This window comes from Nomascus leucogenys, chromosome 5 (genome assembly GCF_006542625.1).
Source record: "Nomascus leucogenys isolate Asia chromosome 5, Asia_NLE_v1, whole genome shotgun sequence".
NCBI lineage: Eukaryota > Metazoa > Chordata > Mammalia > Primates > Hylobatidae > Nomascus > Nomascus leucogenys.
The window spans coordinates 2,471,091-2,498,202 of NC_044385.1; the positions used below are offsets into that span (position 1 = coordinate 2,471,091).

Here is a 27,112-nt window from a genome sequence, read left to right on the forward strand (position 1 = left end):
CAAAAGGACAGCATTATCACTGTTAGGGGTCTTCAAGAGGAAACTGTTTCCATGAAGTGGAGGACTGTCGTGCCTGCCGGGAAGATGCTGGCCATCCTCACCCCTGCGCCACACTGAGGGCCATCCACACAGGTTGGCCCTCCCCTGAGGCTTCCCTGCTGCCAGCCAGGCTGCTCGCGGGCACGGGAGTGAGGAAATTTTTAAGTCCAGCATGAAATGAAAATAATTGAACACACTTAATATAAAAGTTACAAATATAGGCAATAGTTTCTCAGTGTGTTTTCTAAAAGGAAAGAGCAAAACCCAAGTTTGCTTCATTATTGGATGCTTAGCCCTATCTGCAACGTAAGTCTTTCCCTTAATGAGGACGCTTATCCCGTATGAGAACGTAAGTCTTTCCGTTAATGAGGACACTCACCCAGAATCATCTCAACTACTCCAGGCTTTCCTGTATGTTGCTGCCCAAGCCCCTTGTATTTTAAAAGAAACAGGTAAATGTAGAAGTAGTTCAAGTGGTTTTTTGTTTGTTTGTTTTTGGCTGTGGAAAATGACCATTGTGATGCGATCATGCTTTTTTTTTAGTGATTCCCCCCTCCCCCAGTGTGTCATCTCCATGTGGGTGTAACAGTGCATTCCACTAATTACCATACATTTACTAGCCCTGGAGACTTAATAATACTACTTCATGTTTGTACGGAGTTGTATACATTTCCAGATGCTCTCCAATCTCTTACTACATTAATTGTGAAATAGTCACTCAACTAATTGGAAGAGCCATGTCTTCAGCCCAAATCTTGCATCTCCTTCGTTCAAATTGATCTACTGCTTTCCTGCCCTCTGTGCTCCTGAGCCCAAATAACGTGGACATTTCAGATAATTGAAAGTCTCTTTTATTCTTATCTGACTAAAGATTCTAATAATGGATCATGTGCAAGTAACTCTTAATTGTCAAACTAATAAGAGTAAGAAAACCCTACTTCTAAAAAAATTGTATATTTATTTTTAGAGATAGTCTTGTCTGTCGCTCAGGCTGAAGTACAGTAGCACCATCATAGCTCACTGCAGCCTCAAACTCCTGAGCTCAAGTGATCCTCTCACCTCGGCCTCCCAAGTAGCTGGGACTACAGCTGTGCAACACCAAGCATGGCTGACTAGTTAAATTGTTTTTTTTCCTTTTGTAGCGATGGCATCTCACTATGTCACCCAGGCTGCACTTGAATTTCTGGCCTGAGCAGTCTTCTCTCCTTGGCCTCCCAAAGCACTGGGATTAAGGGTGTGAGCCATGGCGCCTGGCCCAAACCCCTCCTTTTGAGTGAAGGACCTATTTGGTGGAAGTTTTTAAGAGAAGTAGAAATGTATCTCAGTTTATGAAGTAAAAGAAATGCAAGAAAAATTTCATTGCAATAGATAAAATCTCACTGTGGTGTTGTCAAATCCTGCATGACACTGCGAATTTTCTTTCTGTTACTCACATAGAGATGGGGGAGTGCAGATCCATCTTTCTTAATGACGTGAGGCCAATAGCACATAGCAGAGACCAAACAAGAGCTGAGGGTTCAGTCTGGGCTGGAACTCAAGTTCTTTTTCTTTTGGAAACAAGAATTCATGGGCCTGATCTCCCTGTCACCAACAGAGCACAGCAGTAGAGGTGATGGAGAAGCAATGATTCATCACCCACTTGGGAAATAGCACCTCTCCAGAGTAACAGCCTGGGTTAATTAAGGTCATGGTAAGAAATAGTTCTCTGTGTTCTGAGGTGGTTTCGTGACAGTAGGGCCCATCTTTTTTTTTCCCCCCTTTGGTTTTGTTTCCTGATGTTAGGACCTTCCCCACCCCGTGCCCCCCCTCCCCCCGCACAGCAACAAAAACGTATCATATTACAAATAAAGTTATCCTACCACGAAGGCATAAATAACTTCCATAAAACAGCTGCTTTAAATTAAACACAGCCTAAGGAACATCAGATGACTGACTCTATGTGCCTTTTCATGCCTCTTTGTCCCATTTACTCCTGGCATATGACACTGAGTTTCTACATTTGCTTTAAGACCTAAAGCAAAGCCTCTTAACGTTGAATGTGGGTTGTTGCTCCCTCTGCTTTTATTCTAGCTATCAAGTCTGTGTCTGTCTAATGTCTTGAAACAGCATTGGAAGGCTGTTATATACTGTTCATTGAATGTATCATTTTATTTCTACAGAAGGCTCAAAATTTAGTAAAATTCCAAATCTTTTGAAACTTGAGGTTATCTCCCAAAGTCCATCATTTCTAAAAGTGAAAAAGTAAAATCCAGTGCCCTGATTATGAAAATTTTCAAATGTACACAAAAATAGAGTAATATGAACTTTCATATTGTCTATCATCCAGCTTCAGTAATTCTTATCAAGATTTTGCCACACCTACCTTATCCGTCATCCTTCTTCTTTTTCCCTCTGTTGAATTATTTTAGTCTTTGTGCAATTCTTAGCATTTTCGAATCTGTGACTTGCTGTCTTTAGTTTTGAAAATGTTCCACCATTACAGCTATATGTATGTATGTATATATATGTATATATATGTGTATGTATATATGTGTGTGTATATATGTATAAATATGTGTGTAGATATATAGATATAGATATAGATATAGCTTCTGCCCCATTCTCTCCCTTTTCTCATTTGAGATTCTGGTTGACACATATGAGACCTCTGCTCCTGTTTCTTTCTGTTCCATTGTCTCTGTGTCTTTTGATGGATATGTTCATTTGACCTTCCTTGCAGTTCACTAATTCTTTCCTCAGCTCCGACTAATCTCATGTTAAGCTGTTAAGTTCTTAATTTTAGTTTTCTATTTTTCAGTTCTAAAATTTCCACCGGTTATGTTTTACATAATTTCTGATTTTCTGCTAAAATTCTTAAATATTATTTAAGTTCTCAAACATATTTATGAGCTATTTTAAAGTCTGTGTACAAGAATCTTACTATTTCCGTACCTGTAGGTCTGTCTCACTGTCTATATTGTTTCTCTTGGTTTTCAGAGAGTTCTTGTCTTTTTGTATGCCGGGTTATAATTTTACCAAATGCAGAACATTATACAGAAAATTTGAGATAAGTTGAGGCTGAGGATGATGTTATCTCTTTCAGACATGTTTACTTTTGCTTCTGGGAATCAGGATAGAAAGAGATCATACCTTAATCCAATGAGGATTTGAAGTGATTCATTCTTTGTAATGGCTGCTTTATTTCTAATTTACTGTACTATGCCTAGATAGATTGTAGTCCTGTGGTGGTCAGAATCGAAAGCCAGGGATGTTTACTAGAGCTCCTTGTTATCATCGTTGATCCCTGAATTGCAGTTTCTCTGTCTCCTTTTCTATGAGACTGCCAAAAACATTGCTCAGCTGGTGAGCCTCTCTGTCTTTACTCTAAGATCATCAAAGGGAAAAGTACCAATGAATACAAGGTTCACCTTCCATTCTTTCCATGATCTTGACTTTTCAAGATCTTGCTGCCTCAGTGGCTTCTTGATACCTTCAAACAGATTCTTAAAAATACTTTTTTGTCTGTGTTTTCTTGTTTACAGCATTTCCTGTTTTCAGCAGCAGATAAGCTGCTTGGTCTGAAATAAGCTACTTGGTCTGAAATAAGCTACTCCACCGTTGTTGGAAGCTGAAAATCTGCTGAAGATACAGTTGGCTCTCCAAATTCATGCCTTCTGCATTGAGTGATCTGTGCTGGATTGAATTGGATGCAGAACATGTGGATATGCAGGGCCAACTGTGTTTTTGATCTGCAGTTAGTGGAACCTGCAGATGCTGAACCTCGGGATTTATAACCCAGGGATACCATGGGCTGACTGTAAGAGACTTAAACATCCACAGATTTTGGTATTTGTGGGGATCCTGGAACTAACGTCTTGTGCACACGTAGGACTGACTATATTTAAGTGAAATCTCACATATTAGGTCATTTAATTCATATGTACCTCAGTTTTGTTATCTCTGAAAAATGTGGACATTTTTTCTTCCATCCACAATGCCATTTCATGCTCAGATTTCCTGGATTATCCCAGAAGTATGTTTTTACAGTTGTCTTGGCTGAGTAAGGATACACAAGGTCTGCACCTCATATTTGGCTGTTACATCTCTTACATCTCTTTTAATCTACAGTATTCTTCTCCCACTACCATCTTTTTCTTTCGATGTGGTTGACTTGTTGAAGATCCCGGGTCCAGGCTTTTGTAGAATTTCCTGTACGCCAGATTCAGCTGACTGCTTTACTTGTTCCTCTGTCCCTTGTTTTTCACATGAAATGGGATTTGACTTTGCAGGCTTGATTAGATTCAGCTTCAGTGTGTGGGGTTCTGTTTGGTTTCACAAGGATAGTTGATAGGTAGTCAAAAATAATTCCTTCTGCATCAGATGGCACTTAGCGTCTAGTTGTCCTACTTCGGTGATGCTAAGATTGATCAGTGGATTCAGATGGTAACAAGTTAATCCACCCACTATAAAATTCTTTACCATCCTTTTATCTAATGGTTTCATCAAGTGATATTTTCTCCCTCAGTCAAATAACTCTCCAGGAGTTGCAAAATGATTTTTCTAATTCCGTCATCATTCCACATGTGTCAGCTAAAATTCATACAACTGGAGCTATTTAGTTATTCTAAAATACAATTTAAACAGGCAGGTTAAGTTCTCCTTTCATGTTCAGTAATATGTTTTGCATCAGTTTTTAAAAAATAATTGTCTTAACTTTGTGCTGCTATACCAAAATACCATAGACGGTAATTCACAAAGAACAGAATTTTTTTTTCTCACAGTTCCGGAGGCTGGGAAGTTCAAGTCATGAAATCCAAGATGAAGGTGCCAGCAGGTTGTCTGGTGAGGGCTGCTTTCCATTTCCAAGATGATGTCTTGTTGCTACATCCTCTGGAGGGAAGGAACACTGTGTCCTTACACAGTGGAAGGCAAACAAGCTGAACACTTTGTGAAACCTGTTTTATAAGGGCTTTAATCCCATTCACAAGGGGAGGAGCCTTGATAACTAATCACCTCGTAAAGGCCCCACCTCCAAACACTACCACATTGGCCATTAAGTTTCAGCATCTGAATTTTGGAGGGAACACATTCAAACGAAAGCAGTAGCCCTGAATAACAAAGGCCTTGTCCTACCCTGCGAATGCCAGAGCTGCCATCTGTAACGGAATAATGTGATTGGTAATTGCGTCATGTAGAACCAATAGAGATCAGCAACCTCAGCCAGACTAATAGAGATCCTGGCATCAGATATTTCTTCTCCATGTCCTTTTGACTTCAGATCCCAGTTGCCTGACTTTCAGCCTCCCTGTAAGATATATCAGTAAGAGCTTGGTGCTTGTGGGTTTGAGTTAAAGCTGGTGTGTACATTTCCTTCTTTTCTCTACTTGTTTAAACCCATTTCTTCTTATGCACTTATTCACCATAGAAACACCAAAAACATTTTTTTCCAATGTAGGCCAAGCATTCTGGAACATGTGATTGCTAGCATTATACCTGTGAAAGGAAAATTTATATACCCAAACAAGTAAACTGCCTTGTTGAATGATTTTGTTGTTATGTAGTTTGCTTGTATGTTTTTGTGGAGGTGTTTCTATTTCTGAATCGTGGAGTCAGCTCAGACTCCACTGCACCCCCTTGGATCCCCAGATTCTGTTAAATCAGCTGCATAACTTTTCTTGTACCAAGTCCTTCTTTTCTGTTGATATTGCCACCATCCTACCTCAAGTCTTTTTGCCTCTAGGGTCTGTCTTCCAATCTTCTTGGTTTTCTATTCTGATGAAATATCCTCAGCCCCCTTTGGCAGTGCCTCACTGCTGGCAAGGGAAGTCCAGAGTTCCTAGCTTTGCGGGTGTGCCTCTGCACAGCCTGGCCTCGAGTGCACCTCCTTGCTCACTCCCCTCCTCTGCTGGCCGGACCAGCGTGCTCACTGTCCTTTGGCATTCAGCTTCCCATCCCATCACCAGAGCAACCATCCATCCCTTCCCTTGTCCCAGGATCCCATCATCATCTCCAGTGGAAACCCACTCAGGCTCTGCCACTCCCCCGATCACTGTGGTCCCAGCTGCTCCCAGGGCACACATATTGACGGGGTTTCACCATATTGACCAGGACTGTGCCCCGGTCAGGTGGCTGTCACATGCCTTTCTGTATCATGATTTCATTTACCTCACCTGCAAACTGCATGCTAACCAAGGGCGGGGACTCACTTTGGACTTCTGCAGATTCCTTACAGGGCCAGACCCAGAACCCGGAGTCTTGTAGGTGCACCTTCCCCTCACCTTCTCACTCGGACTCCTGCTTTAGTCCTCACAGTCCTTGGACACACCTGATTGCTGCTTCACTTTGGACTCTAATCCTGGTCTTTATTTTTGACAATCCTATCAAAAAGATGACTGTCCTTTTGTCCTGTCAAGACTGTCAAGACTACTACCTCCAGGCCCTCTTCTCGCCCTATCCCTGCTCTACACCAGAAAGTGGATGGGAGGCCACACCTTTGAAGAGTGTCTCCCAGCAGGAGTGAGCTTGACCAGTTTTCCTTGGAGTTATACTCTAGCAAGGAATCATGATTTTTATTCTGTATGTCAGCTGGGAGGCCTCCAGAAACAAACCAGGCCCGCAATCAGCAGCCCCACAGAGCTGTGAGACTGCCCTGTAAATATTTATTTGGAAGTCCACCTGGACAAGCGCTTCCTCATGGTCTCCTTAGTAAGCTCTACTTCATTTTGAAATATCTGAGCGACCGGGGCAGGTACCTGTCATGGCATAATGACGCACCGCTTTCTCTGCCATCGTAGAACTGAAGATTCTTTCCTTCTGCTAACTGACATGACAGACATCCACTTCGTGGAGTGATTATTAGTGTAAAATCACTTTTTGGCCTTTAAATTTAATGATGCCACATTCGTAGCAATAACATAACACCCCAAATCCAGGTGTGCTTTTCAAGGAAAGTGTCCAGGGCAGTTACCCTCTGATAATGGCGCCCTGTACTTACGCCTTTTGTCTGGGGATCTTAAAGTCATTTCTACACAAATAGGTAATGATGTTCATTTCGTAAGGGGTGAGAGGTAAAGTGATTGACCCCTTGGCCTACTGAAGAGATGAAGAAAAATCCAGCACCCAGTGTCTCCTTTGTTGTTCCCCCTTCTGCTCCCTTTTCAGCTTTTTTTTTTTTTTTTTTTTTTTTTAAAGACAGAGTCTCGCTCTTGTTGCCCAAGCTGGAGTGCAGTGCTGCGATCTCGGCTCACTGCAACCTCCACCTCCTCGGTTCAAGCATTTCTGCCTCAGCCTCCCGAGTGGCTGGGACTACAGGCACCCGCCACCACGTCCAGCTAATTTTTGTATTTTTAGTAGAGGCGGGGTTTCACTATATTGACCAGGCTTGTCTCAAACTCCTGACCTCGTGATCCGCCTGCCTTGGCCTCCCAAAGTGCTGGGACTACAGGTGTGAGCCGCCGCGCCCAGCCCCTTTTCGGCCTTTTAAAAGAGGCATGCCCAGCCTTCTGTCGGTTTAAATACTTCCTCCCAGGTACTGCTTTCTACTTTTTTAAGAGCATGAATGAAAAAAAAAAGTTTCTATATCACATTTCATGGGGGGAAGAGTTAAGATTCAGCGAGAGGGAATGGTTGGCAGATACATGTGCACTTGTCGGAGAACATACCTGTCTCTCCTGGTAAATCTGCCTCATCACTGTTACATAATAGAGCTTAGATGGGGTTCTCTGGGTTCATGGATGAAAAGCAGTTGGAACAGTGCCTGGCACATGGCAAGCCCTGTACGAGTGATGGATTCTAGGATTATCTTAGTGAGGTCTGTGGGCAGGCATCTCCGTCCCTGGAGAAGCGGCATTTAGAGTGCACCCTTGCTCGTTCTCTCTGACGGTTGGGATATGCTTCCCCTCTCCTACCCAGCCAAGCCTCTCCAAATCCTTGGGAGCCAGTGTAAGTCCAGTTTCCCTGCTCCAGGAAGCCTTCCCCGGTCCAACCAACCGTCAGTCACCTCTTTGTCTTCACAATACTTGTATCATTTTCTCAGTTCAATTCAACAAACCTGAACTGAACATCTAGCATACACTAAGTTATGCCTTACTTGGGCACTAAATCATGCTCCATCGTGTAACATTGTTTTAACTCCTGCAGGAATGTTTGTCTTGTGTCTAATGGGATGATTCAGCCTTAAGGAAAAAACTTTTTTTTTTTTTTGCAACAGGGTCTCACTCTGTCACGCAGGGTGGAGTGCAGTGGTGTGAAACTGCAGCCTCAGCCTCCAGGACTCGAGTAATCCTCCCGCCTCGGCGTCCTAGGCAGCTGGGACTACAGGCATGCTCCACTACACCTGGCTCATTTTTGTATTTTTTTTTTTTTTTTATAGAGAAAGGGTTTTGCCATGTTACCCAGGCTGGTCTCAAACTCAAGCTCAAGCAATCTGCCTGCCTCGGCCTCCAAAGTGCTGGGATTACAGGTGTGAGCCATCGCACCTGGCCTGAAAAGCTCATTTAAACTGTGGTTTTGTGTGTGTATATGTGTGTGTGTGTGTGTGTGTGTGTGTGTGTGTAGGCATTTCCCCCAGAGACAATTCTGCGTATGCAGCAGGGGCTCAGTTTTCTCTAAGAGTAGGGGTAGGGGGTATTAGGGCCAGAAGAGGCCAAACTGCTCATATTTGGTTAAATCCAATATGGTAAATTCTTGTTGAATTGGAATGATACCGCTCTTCACAGGGTCTGAAACAGCCCATAGCCGGAGGTGTGTGTGTCCTCTTTCTTTGGTCCATGACAACAACATATTCTATTCTGTTCTATGTGAAAGGGTCCAGTATGGATTGAGTTCCTCCCGCATGTCAGATGTCATGGAGAATGCAGATGGGGTGCCTGAAGAAAAAGCACTATAATCCTGTGAGATGATAAATAAATACACACGTGCTTATAAGAAAGATGTACGATGATGAACTCTGCAGCTGAGATTCAATCAAAGGGCTTTGTGGTTAAAAGAGGGGGGATCATGAAAACTTTATTCAACAAATATATACTGAGAGGCAATCTTCTGTTCCAAGGCTGTGCTTGTGCTAATGCTGATGCTTCATGGAAGAGCTTGGAGGAGGAGATTAGCACCTGTTCTCCCCAACCCACCCCTCCCAGATATCAACGCAGAGCTCCAAACTTTTGTTTCTCTTCTCTAGTGTTTATGAGGGAGACCTTCTAGTCCTGTCATTTTTTTCCCCTAACACAAAATGCATTCTGAGGAGCTGGAGATCGATCCTGTGTTAATTCCCCTCAGTACTGCGTTCTCCTGGGTTGCAAAGCTAATTTCCTTTCAGTAGCTCATTAACATTCACAGCTAGCGTTTGCTCCAACTTTCATAGTCTCCTGATGAAATGCTGACTGCAAAGGTGAGGGCTGCTGACACTGTTTGCCGTTTGGTTTCTTCCAGGATTTTTTTCCCAGGAAGCCATCCCGTCAGAGGGGTTCAAGTGATGAAAGTTGGCAAACTGCAGCTACATCAAGGCATGTTTCCCCAAGCAATGAAGAATCTGAGACTGGTGAGTGTGCCAAGATCTCACGTAGTTCTGCCTGGCATCCTTTTTTTCTGCTGTTGCTGGGCCTCTTTGTGATTTGTTAGCAGCTCTACATATGTGTGCACGCATACACATGCATGCCCAATGTGTGCTGGTAAATGTTTAACAACCACTCTGGAAAAAACCTGCTTTGTGACATTTGCCTATTTCTGTGATGCAGGCATGCCCACCATGGCTGATTTTAAATGTAAAATCAACCTTCTTGTAAAAATAATATTAACAACTACTCTTGCCACCTGGTGCAAACCAGCCTCAGAACACCACTGCTCCCGTGCCCTCTCCACATTTAGCAAGTTGACCTTGTTTGTGCCTCCTCCCCACTGCCCACAGAACACAGTCCATGTCCCTTGCGTGGCAAGCCCTTGACCATCTGTGTGGCAGTTCACCTTTGCAGCCTCTTCTCCCCGTCCTTCCTGTCTCCCCTTCCACCCACACAGTGATCACTGCTGCTCACCAGGACCCACTGTGACCCTGAACTTCTCACTCCTCCATCTTCACACAGCTATTTTTTCCTCTGCCTTAAGTGCTCTCCCCATTACAACCCCCTGGGCTTGGCAGAACTCTGCTGATCCTTTAAGGCCCAACTCCAGTGTTACTTGGTCGTCCTACCCCTACAGCTCTCTGCCCACCCTGCCAGGAGAGCCCTTTTCACATTGCAGTAGGCATACCCGATGACCACCCCTACCCCTGCCCCCAGGAGAGTGTGAGGGCTTCGTGGTTATCTTGGCAACCAGCTCAGTGCCATGCAAGGGATCTGGAACTTAGGAAGTATTCATTATTGGGGGAAGGTGGAGGGAGGAAGGGAAGGAGGTCAGTGAATACGGTTCTGGCAATAAGTGTCAAGAAACTAAATGGGAGAACTGGTTTCGGGTTGGAATACCTTGTTAAAACACGATGGTTAGTTTCACCCGCTTAGGGAGTCTCCTCTGCCCAGAGGAGCCCAGGGCTCTCTGTTGTCTGGCCTTCCCACCTCAGCAGAACTTCCTCTCCTCTAGTCCGCCACCCTTCCAAAGGAGAGCTCACGTGCTCACCTAGCCAGGCACTGGTGGGTCGTATGGAGACCTGGCATGTGGGTATCATAGGAAACACTTGACACTTTAACAGGACCCTCTGGGCCGCCATGCCCTTGTGTGCGGAAGAGTGACGGTGGAAGGATCGGGCATCAGGGTTGCTCAGGGCGTGTCCAGGGGCCAGCTGATCCCATAACACTGGCAGCCGCCCACATGGACCTAACAGAAATGACAAATGCCTAAGGGATTCTTAAAAGTCAGATTCCCTAGTGCTCATTTTCGCCAAATGCTACCCATAGCGCCTTTACTTGATCTCTAAATAAAGTCAGCGTGTGGCCAACGGGAGTAACACTAGGATTTCCTGAGGGCACTCAGCTATTCTGTTCTTTTTATCGTGTCTGGCATGTTTACCCAGGCGGGGGAAGAACACCGCACCATCTGTTGCAGCCTCAGGAAGAACTTTCCTTTTTTGGTCTTGGGGGTACTTGTCAGCCAGTCGAATCAGCGAGTTACAGAAAATCCTTATCAAGGGCCTACTGTGTGAAAGTCTTGACAGAAAAACGATGTGCGGGAAGGAAATTTCCTGGTGTAGGATGTACCCAACACGGGGTCACCTGCAAGTAGATGTTCCTAAGTGATCAAACTAGACCTTTGTGTTTATATGGGACTAGAAACTATGAATACTGCTCGCACATATGTGATACTTGATCATACTTAGTCCTCGTGACAGGTGACAGCTGTGTGAGGTCAGTGGGACAGGCATTTTCATTCCTATTTGAAAAGTGAAGGCGCTCAGGTTTGGAGACATGCAAGAGCTCACCTAAAGTCACACAGAGGCAGAGCCAGGTGTATTTGTTCAATTTAATTCAACACAGTGATTAAATGCCTCTACTGCTTTGAAGAAGACTCAGGCTGGGTGCAGTGGCTCACATCTATAATCCCAGGACTTTGGGAGGCTGAGGCAAGAGGATCACCTGAGATCAGGGATTGAAGACCAGTCTGGCCAACATGGTGAAATCCCATCTCTACAAAAATACAAAAATTAGCTGAGCATGATAACGGGTGCCTGAAATCCTAGCTACTCAGGAGGCTGAGGTGAGAGAGTCGCTTGAACCCAGGAGGCAGAGGTTACAGTGAGCCAAGATTGCACCATTGCACTCCAGCCTGGGCGACAGAGTAAGACAGTCTCAAAAAAAAAAAAAAAAAAAAAAAAAAAGTCAGTATGGTGTGTACAATTTAATGGAGGAGATAGACATGTACAAGTCATCAAATCCAGGCCAGAAACCAAGGCTCTGTTCCTTTCCTCTAGACTGGTCCAGTTCAATAGATGAGGCTCTCCAGTAAGATCAGTGTGCAGAAATCCCTTAAGATCTAACCGAACCCATGATGCCAACTCAGGGAAAAATACGGGAGAGAAATCAGAGAAGATTTAGATTGCTTCTTTTCCTTATGTGAAGCTTTAGTCATTGCTATTGCATGCAGAACTTCTGAAGGAGACATCTAATACCGTCAACTATAAGGACAAGCCTGAACAAACCCAGACAGACATCTTGCTATGGATTTTCAGGATAATGTGGCCTGGGCTGATGGTACTGACCATCACCAGCCCTTCAGATGACCCTCTTACTGCCTTTTACATCCCTCATGCCCAGGTCTGTTCTGCTGCCCTCATACCCTTCTGATGAGTTTGCATCACCTCTTTCAGAAGCTTCTCTTCGTAATCATGTTAGCTTTTCCTGTTCTTGGTAGCAAGGTGAAGCTCAGGCATGCACCCCGGTAGATGCCAAATGAAAGGTATTCTGGGAGCAGCGTCAGATTATCTGTCATGAGGCCTGGGGTTAAATGGCGGCCTTACCCAAACTTGCTGTGTGTCTACAAAAGTCACTGAGTCTCTTGCCAAGGTCTCATGATCAACCAAGGAGCAAACATGCACTCCTGGCAGAGCTGTAGAAACAGTGCAGGGATTTAGACTCAGTAGGTTCATGTTCCAGTCCCACCATTTGTATTAATCTCTGAATATAATTTCATTTGTAAAAGGAGGCTGATAGTTACCCCATAGAGTTGTTTTGAGGAGTCAGTGAGGCAATGCGCGAGGGTGTGCTTGCGAATCTCAAGCATTTTGAAACTATTAAAGATGGGTATTGTTGCAGGAACTCTTGTTCGGATCACTCTCCCGCTAGCTGGTCTGTTCAGTACTTGTGTTTGTAGTCTGGGCTACACGGTGGTTCCTCTGGTGAACAATCATGTTCTGTGCCTGCTCCCCAGCAGTGTTTTGCTCCCCAAGGTGAGTGGGAATCCCTCAAGGGACCTTACGTTCCTTTTGTGTCTTCTGGTGCCACCTAACGTAGGCACACATGCCCCCAATACAGCAAGTTCCGTTAAATACATGCTTGAATGAATGGATTTTTTTAATGGATAGAAGTCTTTAAAAGCTTCCCCCTGGCCCTGTTGTTTAGCCATTTGTGGTTAATGGACCACATCTTCGCATGACCTTCGCTGAGCGTTTGCTAGCAGAGGGATGGCCTGAATGTATCCATCCCTAGGAAAACTCACATGACCTGTGAGTCTAGAAGCAGGCCAGTTTCTTCCTGCAGAAAGGCTTTCTTTCCTGAGCTTTCTCGGGACTCGGGTAACCTGGAGAGGGAAAAGGGAGGCTATACTCTTTGCATTTTGAAACCGATGTCATCTTCAGACGGGCACTCCTGGGATGCTCTTTCTTGTCTTAGAAGCCCTGGAAATAATGGAATGAAATCACTTGAATAAGGTTTTTGAAGACTGAGTTTGAATAGAAATCAGAGGAGCTTCAGAAACAGAAATTTATTACAGATTCAGTTAGGCTCCAGCCTCCTCCGGGAAAGGAATCCACTTAGCCCAGCTCTGATTTGGTTTAGTCTTCCATTTCCACTGGGCTCAGCTGAAATTCTTGTGATTGCTGCCACAGGACAGTCCTGGGGTCCCTTCCCAGTGCCTGCCTCCTGCCCTCTCCTGTCTCTAATCTACTTTTACTTCTTTCCATTTATTTCTTAGAAGGCTTTTGTTTGCCACTAATTTGACTTCTTGGACCTCAAGGACAACCCATCTGGGCTGTCTTGTTAATCAGAGCTGGTTTTTTTCCTGTGAACCCTGCATGCTGCAGGCTCCCTTACCCTGGCCCTAGTGTAGTTGGTTTTTAGCAAAAGTCTGGTTGCAAAACTTAGACTTCTTTCCCCTCGGTATCCATTTTTTAAAAAATCTGTATTTAAACTTTTTGTATTACAATTTTTCCCTTCTCATTTAATTTTATTGAAGTATTTTACCTATTGAGCACCTTTTTAGCTTTTTCTGCATCTAAACAGGCAGCACAAGGCCGCAAGTCCTAGAGATTGCTCCTTTTATTCCTGCATCAGCTACCCTGATTTCCAGCCCCAGCAATGACTGATTTAGAGCATGCAGTTCTGTTGTTCCCATGTCTTAATCTGCTGCAGTGATTCTTAACTTCTTTGATCGTGTCCCTATTTAGGAATCTGATGAGGGCCACTGACTAACCAGAGAAAGGTTAAATATACACAACCTTTTGTATATTTGGTGGGGACGGCAGCTTCAGAGGCTCCCTGAAGCCCTTCCATGGACTTAGTGTCCATGGCATCTAGGTTAAAAAGCCCTCCTCTAAACACTTAACATCATACTTTACCGTGTGGGGAGGTGGGAGGGAAAGAGGGAGAGTAAGAAGGCATAGAGAAAGGATGTTCCATAATTGTCACTAATACCTTCAAAGAGTTGTTTGGAAGCCCCTGGCTCTAATATTTATGAATGATTCCTACTGACCTCCAAATAGAGAATAATAGTTCCAAGAGTGTGTTTTTGAACCAAAAAAGAGAAAAGATAAAATAATGGATAAAATGCAAACACAGTGATAAAGTTGTATTATGGGAAATAAGCAGAAATTTACCTACCAGGAAGTGTAAGTTCAGTAGTAACAAGGAGCCAGATAGGGAACCTGAACTTGTACTCCCACCTGCCAGTAACAGGGTGCCATCACCTCATTCTCTTGCTGGGGTGATGTCAGAGAAAACCGGCTAAAGCAGGTTGAGGTAAAATTCAGAGTTTCATAACAGAATACTCAAAATGTCTGTGCTTCAGTTAAAAATCACTCACTATGCCAAGAACCAGGAATATCCCAATCTTAATGAAAATAAAAGCAATCAGTAGATGCCAATTCCAAGATAACAGAGATGTTAGAATAATCTGACAGATTTTAAAGCAGCCATGATAAAAATCCTTCATCAAGGAATTACAAACACCCTCAAAATAAATGGACAAAATAGAAAATCTCAGTTAAGAAGTAGAAACCATAAAGAAGACACAAATAGAAATTTAACAACTGATAAATATAATAATCAAAATAAACAGAAGGGAGCTCCACCACAGAATGGAGGAAACAGAGGAATGAATTGGTGAATGTGAAGATAAGACAGTTGAAACTGCCCAACCTGAAAAACAGAAAAAAATACTGAAGAAAAAGTAAAATTGAACAGTGCCTCAGGGGACCTATGGATCAAGAGCAAAAGATCTTGGAGTCCCAGAAAGAGAAAAAAAAGAGGGTGAGGTGGAAAAGTGCTTGAAGAAATAATGGTGGAGGCATCCAAATTGGAAAGGAAGAAATAAAATTATCTCTGTATGCAGATGGCATGATCTCATATGGAGAAAGCTCTGAAAATTACACACACACACCAAAAAATGTTAGAACTAATAAGTCAATTAAGCAAGGTAGCAGGATACAAATCAACACACAAAAATCAGTTGTATTTCTAAATGCTAAAAATGAACAATTCAAAAACAAAATTAAGAGAATAATGCTATTTGCAATTACACAAAACCGAATAACTGAGAAAGTTATTATCTGAGAATAAATAAAGTTATTCTCCATGAAGAAGGCATAAATAAGGAGAATGACATCTCATGTTCATAGGTTGGAAGACTTAGTATTATTAAGATGTCAATATTACCCAAAATAATCTTCAGATTCAATGCAATTTCTATCAAAATCCCAATGGCTTTTTTGGGGAAGAAATAGAAAAATACATCTTGAAATATATATGGAACCTCAAGGAATCCCAAATAGCCAAAAGCAGTCTTGAAAAAGAACAAATATGCAGAACTCACAGTTCTTGATTTTAAAATTTACGAGAAAGCTACAGTAGTCAAAACAGAGTGATACTGGAATAGATGGACATATAGACCAATGGAATAGAATAGAGAGCCCAGAAATAAACCCTCGCATATATGGTCAAATGATTTTCAACATGGATGCCAAGACCACTCAATGGAAAAATGACAGTCTCTTCAACAAATAGTGTTGGGGAAGCTGCATATCCACATGCAAAAGAATAAAGTTGGACCCTTACCTAACACCATATAAAGTAACTCAAAATGGATCAAAGACCTAAACATAAGAGCAAAAGCTTCTACTAGACTCTTAGAAGAACACATTAAGGAAAAAGCCTCATGACATTGGACATAGTGATGATTTCTTGGATATGACACCAAAGGTACAGGTAACAAAAGAAAGTATAAACAAATTGCACTTCACCAAAATTAAACACTTTTGGGCATCGAAAGATACCATCAACAGAATAAAAAGCAACCCATAGAATAGGATATATACATACAATGGAATATTATTCAACCTTAAAAAGGAGTAAAATTATGACACATGCTACACATAAATGAACCTTGAAGGCATTATGCTAAGTGATGTAAGCCTGACAGAGAAGAACAAATATCATATTATTCCACTTATATGAGGTACCTAGAATAGTCAAATACCTAGAGACAGAAGTAGAACAGTGGTTACCAGAGTGTGAAGGGAGGAGGGGATGGGAAGCTATTGTTTAATGGGTACACAGTTTCAGTACAGGATGATGCAAAAGTTATGGATATATGGATAGTAGTAATGGTTGCACAACAATGTGAATGTACTTAATGCTACTCAAGAGTTAAAAATAGTTAAAATGGTAACTATTAGTGTTTTGTTTACTTTACCACATTGTTTTTTAAAAAAATTAAGAGTGGAAAACTTTCCAAATTTGGCAGGCGACATAAACCTGTAGATTCAAAAAGCTAAGCAAACCCCGAACAGTGTAAACTGAAAGTAGTTCACACCAAGACTGTGGATCATACTCAAACTTCTGAAAACTAAAGACAAAAAAAAAAAAAAAGTCCTAAAAGCAGCAAGAGAAAAATGACAACTTACCTGTACAAGAAAAACAATTTGAATGACAGTGATTTTCTCATCAGAAACCACAGAAGCCAGATGAAAGTAGCATTATTTTTTTCAAGTACTGAAAGAAAAGAACTGTTAACCCAAAGCTTGGGTTGCCCTTAGAATTTATCTTGTCCAGCAAAAAAAATCCTTCAGGAATGAAGAAGAAATCAAGACATTTTCAGATGAAGAAAAACTAAAAGAACTTATCACTAGCAGACTTACTGTAAAAGAATGGCTAAAGAAGTTCTCTAAACAGAAAGAAAATGATAAAAGAAGGCTCTTAGAACATCAGAAAAGAAGAAAGAATATGGTCAGCAAAAATATGGGTAAGTAAAATGATCTTTCCTTCTCCCCTTGAGTTTTCTAGATTGTTTGATAGTTGAAGCAAAAATTATAACACTATCTGATATGATTCTAAATGTATGTAGTGGAAATATTTAGGGCAATTGTATTCCATATGGGGAAGTGGGGGAGGGTAAAATGTAAAGGGAAGGTTTCTACACTTGAGTTCAACTGGTAAAATGATAACACTATTAAAGTATGATAAGTTATATACATATATATGTGTATATATACATATATAATATACATACATGTATATTATATACAAGTTATATATACATATATGTGTGTGTATATATATATATATATATATATAATATATATAAATAATAAGACCTGGAGCAACCACAAAACTGTATAAAATAATACACTCAAAAGCACTGGAGAATGAAATTCTAAAAAAAAGTTTAACCCACAAGAATGCAGGAAAAAGAAACAGCAAACAGAAAACAAAAAATTAAATGGTAGATTTAAGCCCTAATATATTAATAATAACATTGCAAATTATATAAGTCTATGTAAAAGATGTAAATTGCTTAAATACACCAATTAAAAGACAGAGATTAGTAGAACAGATTTTTAACAAATGACTCAAGCATATGTTGTCTGTAAGAATTCTTTTTAAATAGAATGATACAAATAGGTTGAAAGCAAAAGGATGGAAAAAGATACATTATAAAAACACAATCAAAAGAAAGCTGGAGTAGCAATATCAATATTAAGTAAAGTAGACTTCAGAGCAAAGAAAATGTTATGAGAGACAGAGAGGGACGTTGTGTAATGAAAAAAAGGTCAGTCTACCAAAAAGACATAGCAGTACTAAATATGTATGCACCAAACAACACAGATGCAAAACATGGGAAACAAAAACTGATAGAACTGAAAGGAGAAATGAACAAATAGACAAGCACAGCTGGGAATATCAGACCTCCTCTGTCAACAGTTGGTAGAACAACTAGACAAACTGAGCAGGGATACAAAATAATTCCATAACACCACCAACCAATGGGACCTGACATTTAGAAAACACTTCGCCCAAAGATAACAGAATGCACATTTTTTAAGTAACTATAATACCAAAAGAGACCATTTTATGCCACAAGACAGATATCAGTAAACGTAAAAAGATTCAAGTTAATACAAAGTAAATTATCTGACCACAGTGGAATTAAATTAGAAATCAGTAACAATATTTGGAAACAAAACCAAATCCACACCTTGTAGCTGTGTCTGGCATGGCACATTGTACAACACATTGGGACTTGGGTTGCCTTTAGAATTGATATTGTCTGGTGTCATTATTTAGCTGAGGAAACATAACTTCTTCAGAGTCTCTCAGGGTTCAATAAATATGTGTGTATTGATTGATTGATTAAACAGTGATACAACAACCATGCTTTTTCTGGAATGGTTACTACCACTGGAAAGCACAGACCTGAGCTCACCACATCTGTAAACCCTCCTGAGGGTCCTGTGGTGCTACCTGGTTCCTCCTTCCTCTGGGCGCCCCATCACTTTGCATCTCTGTTGAACACACACTGTTCCACTGTAATGATCTGGTGTTTACATTCTGTCCCTCTGGCTATGCCAGAGCTTCTCCCAGGGCAAGGGCCAAGTTTTTTTAATTAAAGCTGCTCAGACAGTATTGAGTGAATGAATGGGTAGATGTTATCTCTAAGGAAATTCTGCCTCCCAAAAGGACAGATTCCTCCAGCGGAATATACACTTGGAGAGTTATCCAAGGTGTAGAGTGGAGTGGGGTCTCCAGGGGTGCTGCTGAGCTGAGGTGGATCATCAAAGTCTTTGGGATTCTCTGCTGTCCTTGCAAAGGGCTTTTTGTGCCTCCAAAGCTGCTTAATGTGTTGTACCTCTTGCTTCTTGCATTTCCTCCTTTGAATGCCCCAGACCAGCTTCCTCCTCCCTGTGCCCCACCCTCTGCTTTTCTTTCTGAGATGGGCAGAATAAGAAAACCTACTTTATTTTTTCCCGTTGTGATTTGATTCCAGGGGTTCTTATCATGCATACATTTCTTTTCCCTCTGATTTTATATCCATATTTAAATCAAACTTGGGAAGTCACTTACTAGATTCCTCAAGCTCATGGTAGAAACTGTTTGAGATCCTTGATAGCTTAATATATTCATATTAAAATTAATAGGAAAAGTATATTGTTTCCAACTTTATGATTTGATTTAAATTCATTTTATTTAATATATGACCACAATTCTAAAATCACTTAAAACAGATATGATGAGATTGAAATCAATTCTGGGGACCCTTTCTCTATTACTGAGTTAACTGTATGCCTGCAGTGTGGCAGACAATCTATGCTGCTCTTGCTTATGTGACATTTAGAGTCTGGATGTGGGTGTAGCAGGCACCCTCCTTGGAGGCTTCAAATGAGTGCTCTGTGAAAGATTATGTGCAGGCTCTTTTTAAATGCTACCATTAAGAAAAATAAAATGTAATGGAAAGAGATAAGCTTTTCCCAACACCAGCCTGCCCCGATTTTATATTTCCTTAATCTATTTTATATGCTGCTGCAGGAAATTAAACCAAAATTGTCCTCTCTGACATGCGCATGTGTGACAGACGGGAGCGGTAGGAGAAGGGGGACACAGAGCTACTTGAAACACTTGCTCTGGTTTGTCAGAAATTTATCGTAACTTTTTTGGGGGATGGTAATGTGAGGGGAAGCCCTTCTCATCTTCCTGCTGTGCTGAAGGGCTGTGCCTACGGCCACACAGGGCCCTCTCCGTACGTCGTTGAGGACTGTCTGCCCCAGCTCACCCATAGGCCCAGGTGATGTTCAAGACAAGGACCCGATGTCCTCATCACCAGGTGTGAATTGCAGCTTCCTGCTGACCTGTGTCACGCCATTCATCCACGCACACACCCGCACACACAGCCACTAACATATTTTGCACATTACTGAATCCTACTTCTTTCTTTTCTTTTTTCTCTCCCTTTCTCATCTACATCTGCCCATCACTCAGAGAAAAGTACAGTGTTTGCTTGTTAATTAATCAAATCTATATTGAGTTTTACTTTCTAGACAGATGATGTAGTTTTTTTTTTTCATTCGCTTCAGATTAGTTCTCTGCCCCTACCCATACCCATTTCCTCTCTGTTTCTAGCCACCCTATGGACAAGATCCTCTAAACTTAGTATCTCGGACTCTACACACACATTCCTGAGGGTTGCCCCTGCTCCCCTTTGCTACTGATGATGCATTCAGCGTCAAGTAAGAGAACGCAGAACATGACCAGCAGCATCTTGACAAGGAAGGCACCTGTGTCCCCTCAGGGTATCTCAGCGGCCACGTCCAGGAGAGCCTCTGCTCCTCTCCTTGGTCACTGTAGTCTGTTCATAGGGGGAGGCTGCACAATGCAGTCATGGAAGGGACACACTGGGTTGAGTCCTGAGAGCTGAGAGGTCATCCTTAGTCTAACTCCCCAGCCAGGTGACCTCAGGAAGCACCTCCTTCCATAACATGAGGGTATTCGACTAGATGATCCTTCTGGTCTTTCCTCAAGGAAGCAGGCTGTGAGGTGTGGATGTGAAGCTGGAGGAAGGCCAGGAAATTCCCCCTTCCTGGCTGTGGCTGTAATTCCAGAATGGCTGAAGAACTGGAAGTAGTTACCCTACTGTGGGATGGGCAGGTCTGCCCCTTCCATGAACAGGAATATACTGGATCAGTGGCAATTAACTTTGGACTTTGAGGAGTAGACCTTACTCTTAAAGCTGCAAAAGAGGAGAAAGTGAAACTCTCCACTGGAACTGGAAGCAAAGAGCGAGGAAGGAAGACTGGAGCCTGTAGTACGTTCAAAAGCATGCCAATGAACCTACGTTTTCCAAGTGAGAAGAAGATGGCTTTGTCATTTAGCCTCTGAGTCAAGTCAGAGAGAAGCACAGATCATTCTTCAGGTGGGGAACCTGGAGAATGTAGCCAGGAGGGCAAAAAAGAGGCTGGCCTGGAAATTCTGAGCAACAAGGCCAGGCCCTCAACCAGCCGAGGGCCTCTGTGAGGGCAGGGAGGGAGGCGAGGCTGAGCAGGTTAGGCCTGGCCTTTTTCAGGATGGGGGGTTATGTCCCTCTCTACAAAGATCTTTCCGGGCAGTGATTCTGCCCCATTCATCTTCCTTTGCCAGATCACAAGCACTCTGGCTCTTTGTTGAGTAAAAGGGAAGAGAACATCTAAGAGTGCTTTCAAGTAAGAGAATTTCCCATGAAGGCGTCTGATCTGAGAAACCTTCTCTTTCCGCAATCGTGCTGTCACACAGGTCTCTGCCTCAGACCTCAAGATGTCCACAGCAGCGGAGGATCCAGGGCAGTGTGGAGAAAAGAGAATAAAACATGAGGCATGTGCTCCATGAATGGCATCAAACATTTGTTTTTAATCCTCTGCCCAGAGGAATCTCATAGAGCCGGGCTGCCTGCAAGGTAGGGGCTGGCCCCAACTCCTCCCCTGCACTCGGACAGTCCCCTGCCTGGGGATTTGCTGGCAGGTGCTGTGCACCCACAGAGCAGACTTGCTCGCGTGAATAGGAAGTGAACTCCCACCGCCAGCATCTCAGCTCCAGTCACCTTCTGGGCTTTGCAGCTGGAGTTTCACAGGGTGAGGGGCCAGACTGCCAGTGCGGGGTCACAACCAGACTCAGAACAGAGCTGTCTTCCAGGCTGAGAGGCCAGGGTCTGAGGCGCTGGCCCTTTCTTTCTCTCTTCTCTCTCTCCTCTTTCTCTTTCTCTTTCTCTCTCTCTCTCTCTCTCTCTGTCTCTCTCTGTGTCTCTCTCTCTTTCTCTCTCTCTTTCTCTCTCTCTCTCTCTCAGCAGCAAATCTAGACCCCCTCTGTCTGCCTGTTTTCCTTCCAGCCTAAAGGGAACATTCAAGAGGTGAAAAAAGAAGCCAGAAACAGAGGTTGAAAGTACCCATCCCCCTGAAATGCTTTGTTTCTCGAAGCTTCAGCGTTTTTCCAACGTAGAATGGAAAGTTTTCCTGCATGCAGAATTGCAAAATGCAGGCGTCTCACCACATGACCACCAAGGTCTAAAATCTCTGTGGTTTTCAAGATGTTCATGCTCAAGAATTCCACCCCTAGGAATTGCTCTTAAATATCCAAGAAAGGCAAAAAATATATTCTGGAAGATCTGCATCATATCATAATAAACAATTGGAAGTGATCTAAATTTCCAGATGTAGCTTAGTAAATAATGGTTTATAAACATGATGGCATTCATTATATACAACTATTAAAATGGTAATTGTGCTGGCTATAAATTAACATTGAATCATGAGTAGTTGCTGTTATTTGTTGAGAGTTTGCTGTCTCAGTTGTTTTCAACCTTGAGGACATGTTGGAATCTCCTGGGGCCTAGGCCTCATTCCTGGAGAGCAGGCTTCAGCTGTTGATGTGCAGGGTCTGGCCCTGGGTGTCTCTTTTGAAGCTCCCTGCTTGATCCTATTGTGTAGCTAAGGCTGAGAGCCTCAGTGCCACTTCCTGGTACTTTGGGTGCATAACAGCCACCAGAGTCATATCTTTACAAGTCCCCTGGGCACATTTACATCAAATGCAGTGGTTCTGGTGTCCCTCCCTTCTCTCCAGTCCACCCCACCCCCCCATCTGGGCAGGGCAGGATAATATTGCTTATCTCTTATTTATTACAAAAATATTTTCAAGGATACTCTGGTTGTTTGTTGTTCCATAACCATCCCAAAACTTAATGGAGTAAACAACAGCAAAATTCTCGCACAAATTCTGTGTGTCAGGAATTGGCATACAGCATAAGAATGGCTTTCTGCTTTTCTACAATGTCTGGTGTTTCATCTGGGAAGACAGATCTGGCAGTCTTCAGCTGGGTGCTGGAGTTGTCTGAAGGTTTATTTATGTACATGTCTGGTGCCTTGTCTAGAATGACTTGAAAGATGAGCTTGGCTAAGACTGCCAGCCAGAGTGCCTGTACACGGCCTCCCTCTGTGTGGCTTGGGCCTCCTTACAGCATGGAGTCTCTTGGTTCTGGGAGCAAACATACTGACCAGTAAACAACACAGAGGCCTTTTTGACCTAGTCTCACAAGTCAGTCGCTTTACTTCTATTATACTCTATTATCGAAGTAGTCATAAGCCCACACAGATTTCAGAAATATTTTGGAGATACAGTTGACAAGATTTAGTAATGGACCAAATATGGGGAGTGAAGGAGAGGATTGTCGAAATGCCAATGCTATAATATGATATGAAAAAAAATGTGAGAATACATGTATATAATAATCCCAGTGCATATAGATGATAATTGAATGGAGTGTGCAATAAAGAAAAATTTTAAGGTGGTAGCAGCATGGTCTTTCATATGACTCAATCATTTTGGTAACTCTTCTTATCCCTGTGACTACCCACCAAACCTGTGCACTGACAGTCTTGGAAGATCATGGATTGTCACTGGGCCCCAGCATGACTTGAATAGTGAGTCTGCTTTCCAAATTCCACATTCAGAAATCACCCTTTTCATGTGACTTTCCAGCTGGGAGAACCACAGTGCTGTGAGCCTGTTAAAGACTGTTCACCCTGTAAACCTATGGGGTTCACCAGGCCCCTGGCATCATGGGGTAAAGGTGGGGAATGGCCTGAGCTCACCTATTTTGGGGTCTAATCTCTCTTCCGTCCTTTCTCTTTAGGCTTTTGATATTATGAGAGTGACACATGGCAGAGAACACAGCCTGATTGAAGATTTGATTCTACTTTTAGAAGAATGCGACGCCAACATCAGAGCATCCTAAGGGAATGCAGTCAGAGGGAGAGATGGCGTGTGTCTTTGTTGAATGCCTTATTGAGGTCACACACTCTATGCTTTGTTAGCTGTGTGAACCTCTCCTATTGGAAATTCTGTTCTGTGTTTGTGTAGGTAAATAAAGGCAGACATGGTTTGCAAACCACAAGAATCATTAGTTGTAGAGAAGCACGATTATAATAAATTCAAAACATTTGGTTGAGGATGCCATCTGGTAATTGTCTTATTTGCTGACTCATTGGTGATTTTAATGTTTAAAATACCAACATTCAAGACAGAAAATCGTATTAAAAGCATGACAAAGTAAGCTATAACTTTCTCTTTGGATATATGTAGGGATAATTAGATAAATGTCACTATTTTCACATTCGTTTCCAAGCAAAAACTTAATGTCCATTTTGGCAAGAAGCAGAATTTTGAGATGTCATCTTTTGCTCTTTGTGATAAATGATGTTTGTGTTTGTTATTTACTTCCAAATACATCTCCAGCAGAAGAAGTTTTATTCTAAATCCTAGGAAGAAGCCATTTTAGATATTATTAGAAAAGGATAGGGGTCTTAATGCCAGAAATCAGTTTTTCGAATGTCTCACAGCTCTTGTGTAAACCTTTCTCATCAGCATTTTATAACTCCTTGTGTATGTCTTTTTTTTTCTTGAAATTTTTTCTGTAATTACCCAAATGTGTGGTTCAGCATGTGAGTGTGGTATGCAGAGTGTAAAGCTCCCTTATCCTGCAGCAAGCAAGGTTCTCGCATCCCAGCTCAAATCAGACTTGCTTGCTTTCTTTTTCCTCTTTATTATTTCCTAATTCTTTGGCCTGTTTTTCTGCCTTTCTGCTTTAGACAAATACAGAAAACCTTTTCTTTTCCACTTCTAAAAACGTAAATTCTCTTATGGCTCAGTGATCCTGTGAGCAGTGCAGTCCCTCACGCTTAGATGACACTAGTGGTAACCGAAGACCTTGGATTCCTAGAGCTGGAAGGATTCTTAGAGACCATGCAGTCATCCACACTTTATTTCACAAGCAAGGAAATGGGCGGTGGCAGAATCCAGAGCAGCAACCCACATTCCTGAGTCCCGCTCAGGAGCCCTCCCCATCTTTCACGGAGGGTGCCGGTGCCACGAGTCCTCTGACCAGGCACTGTTAGAATGGCACATGGATGTCTGATGGAGCGTGAAGGAACCAACCTTACTTCTGCAACACAGAAAGCTGATGACTTGAAACTGGAGTCCTCTTAGGCTGGACACATGGTGACCACTTTGATAGAAAAAAAATGTACAACATCCTGCATGCTGATGAGTTCTAAAGCCTTTCCATAAGCTTGTTTCTGCTTGAGCCACCATCTATTATGTATCAAGGACATCTCTAAGGCACACAGTATCTTTAACAATCACGATAGCCTGACAAGGTAGTTATTTTGAAGCCCATTTTATAAAAATGTGGAAATGGAATCCTGGGTGCGCTGGAATCCCTCCTGATTGACTGAGTAGCCTTGAGAAAAAGGGGTTTAATTGCAGCCTTTTCAAGGGGCCATTTCTACCCAGTTCAGCAGATACATATTGAATGGTTACAGTGTTTTTCAGGAAAGGAGACACAAAGACTGAATAAGACACATCCCCATCTTCAAAATGGACACTGTCTGGTCTGGTACTTGTATCAGTTAGCTTTTTTTTTTTTCCTCCCATTTGAGGTTTATTATTATTATACTTTAAGTTCTGGGGTACATGTGCAGAATGTGCAGATTTGTTACATAGGTATACATGTGCCATGGTGGTTTGCTGCACCCATCAACGCATCATCTACATTAGGTATTTCTCCTAATGGTATTCTTCCCCTAGCCCCCTACCCCACCGACAGGCCCGGTGTGTGATATTCCTCTCCCTGTGTCTGTGTGTTCTCGTTGTTCATCTCCCACTTATGAATGAGAACATGCGGTGTTGGGTTTTCTGTTCCTTTGTTAGTTTGCTGAGAATGATGGTTTCCAGCTTCATCCATGTTCCTGCAAAGGACTTGAACTCATTCTTTTTTTTATGGCTGCATAGTATTCCATGGTGTATATGTGCCACATTTTCTTAATCCAGTCTATTATTTATGGACATTTGGGTTGGTTCCAAGTCTTTGCTATTGTGAATAGTGCCACATTAAACATATGTGTGTATGTGTCTTTGTCATAGCATGATTTATAATCCTTTGGGTATATACCCAGTAATGGGATCACTGGGCCAAATGGCATTTCTAGTTCTAGATCCCTGAGGAATCGCCACACTGTCTTCCACAATGGTTGAACTAGTTTACACTCCCACCAACAATGTAAAAGTGTTCCTATTTCTCCACATCCTCTCCAACATCTGTTGTTTCCTGACTTTTTAATGATTGCCCTTCTAACTGGTGTGAGATGGTATCTCATTGTGGTTTTGATTTGCATTTCTCTGATGACCAGTGACGATGAACATTTTTTCATATGTTTGTTGGCCACATAAATGTCATCTTTTGAGAAGTGTCTGTTCATAAACTTTGCCCACTTTTTGATGGGGTTGTTTTTTTCTTGTAAATTTAAGTTCTTTGAAGATTCTGGATATTAGCCCTATGTCAGATGGATAGATTACAAAATTTTTCTCTCATTCCGTAGGTTGCCTGTTCACTCTGATGGTAGTTTCTTTTGCTGTGCAGAAGCTCTTTAGTTTAATTAGATCCCATTTGTCCATTTTGGCTTTTGTTGCCATTGCTTTTGGTGTTTTAGTCATGAAGTCTTTGCCCATGCCTATGTCCTGAATGGTATTGCCTACGTTTTCTTCTAGGGTTTTTATGGTTTTAGGTCTTATGTTTAAGTCTTTAATCCAACTTGAGTTGATTTTTGTATAAGTTTTAAGGGAGGCGTCCAGTTTCAGTTTTCTGCATATGGCTAGCCAGTTTTCCCAACACCATTTATTAAATAGGGAATCCTTTCCCCATTTCTTGTTTTTGCCAGATTTTTCAATGGATATAGCTGTGTGGTGTTATTTCTGAGGCCTCTGTTCTGTTCCACTGGTCTGTATATCTGTTTTGGTACCAGTACCATGCTATTTTGGTTACTGTAGCCTTATAGTATAGTTTGAAGTCAGGTAGTGTGATGCCTCCAGCTTTGTTCTTTCTGCTTAGGATT

At 42.3% G+C, this 27,112-nt stretch overlaps 1 protein-coding gene across 1 annotated transcript in view; it reads left to right on the forward strand.

Moving 5' to 3' along the window:
* The window catches only part of SMYD3 (SET and MYND domain containing 3), a 749,402-nt gene extending 725,223 nt beyond the window's left edge, over positions 1-24,179 (forward strand). Inside the window, exons 11-12 of the mRNA XM_030812563.1 lie at positions 9,445-9,553; positions 23,857-24,179. Of these exons, the coding sequence (XP_030668423.1) occupies positions 9,445-9,553; positions 23,857-23,958 (211 nt within the window). The 3' untranslated portion in view covers positions 23,959-24,179. The remainder of the gene's footprint in view (positions 1-9,444; positions 9,554-23,856) is intronic.
* The last annotated feature ends 2,933 nt before the right edge of the window (positions 24,180-27,112 follow it).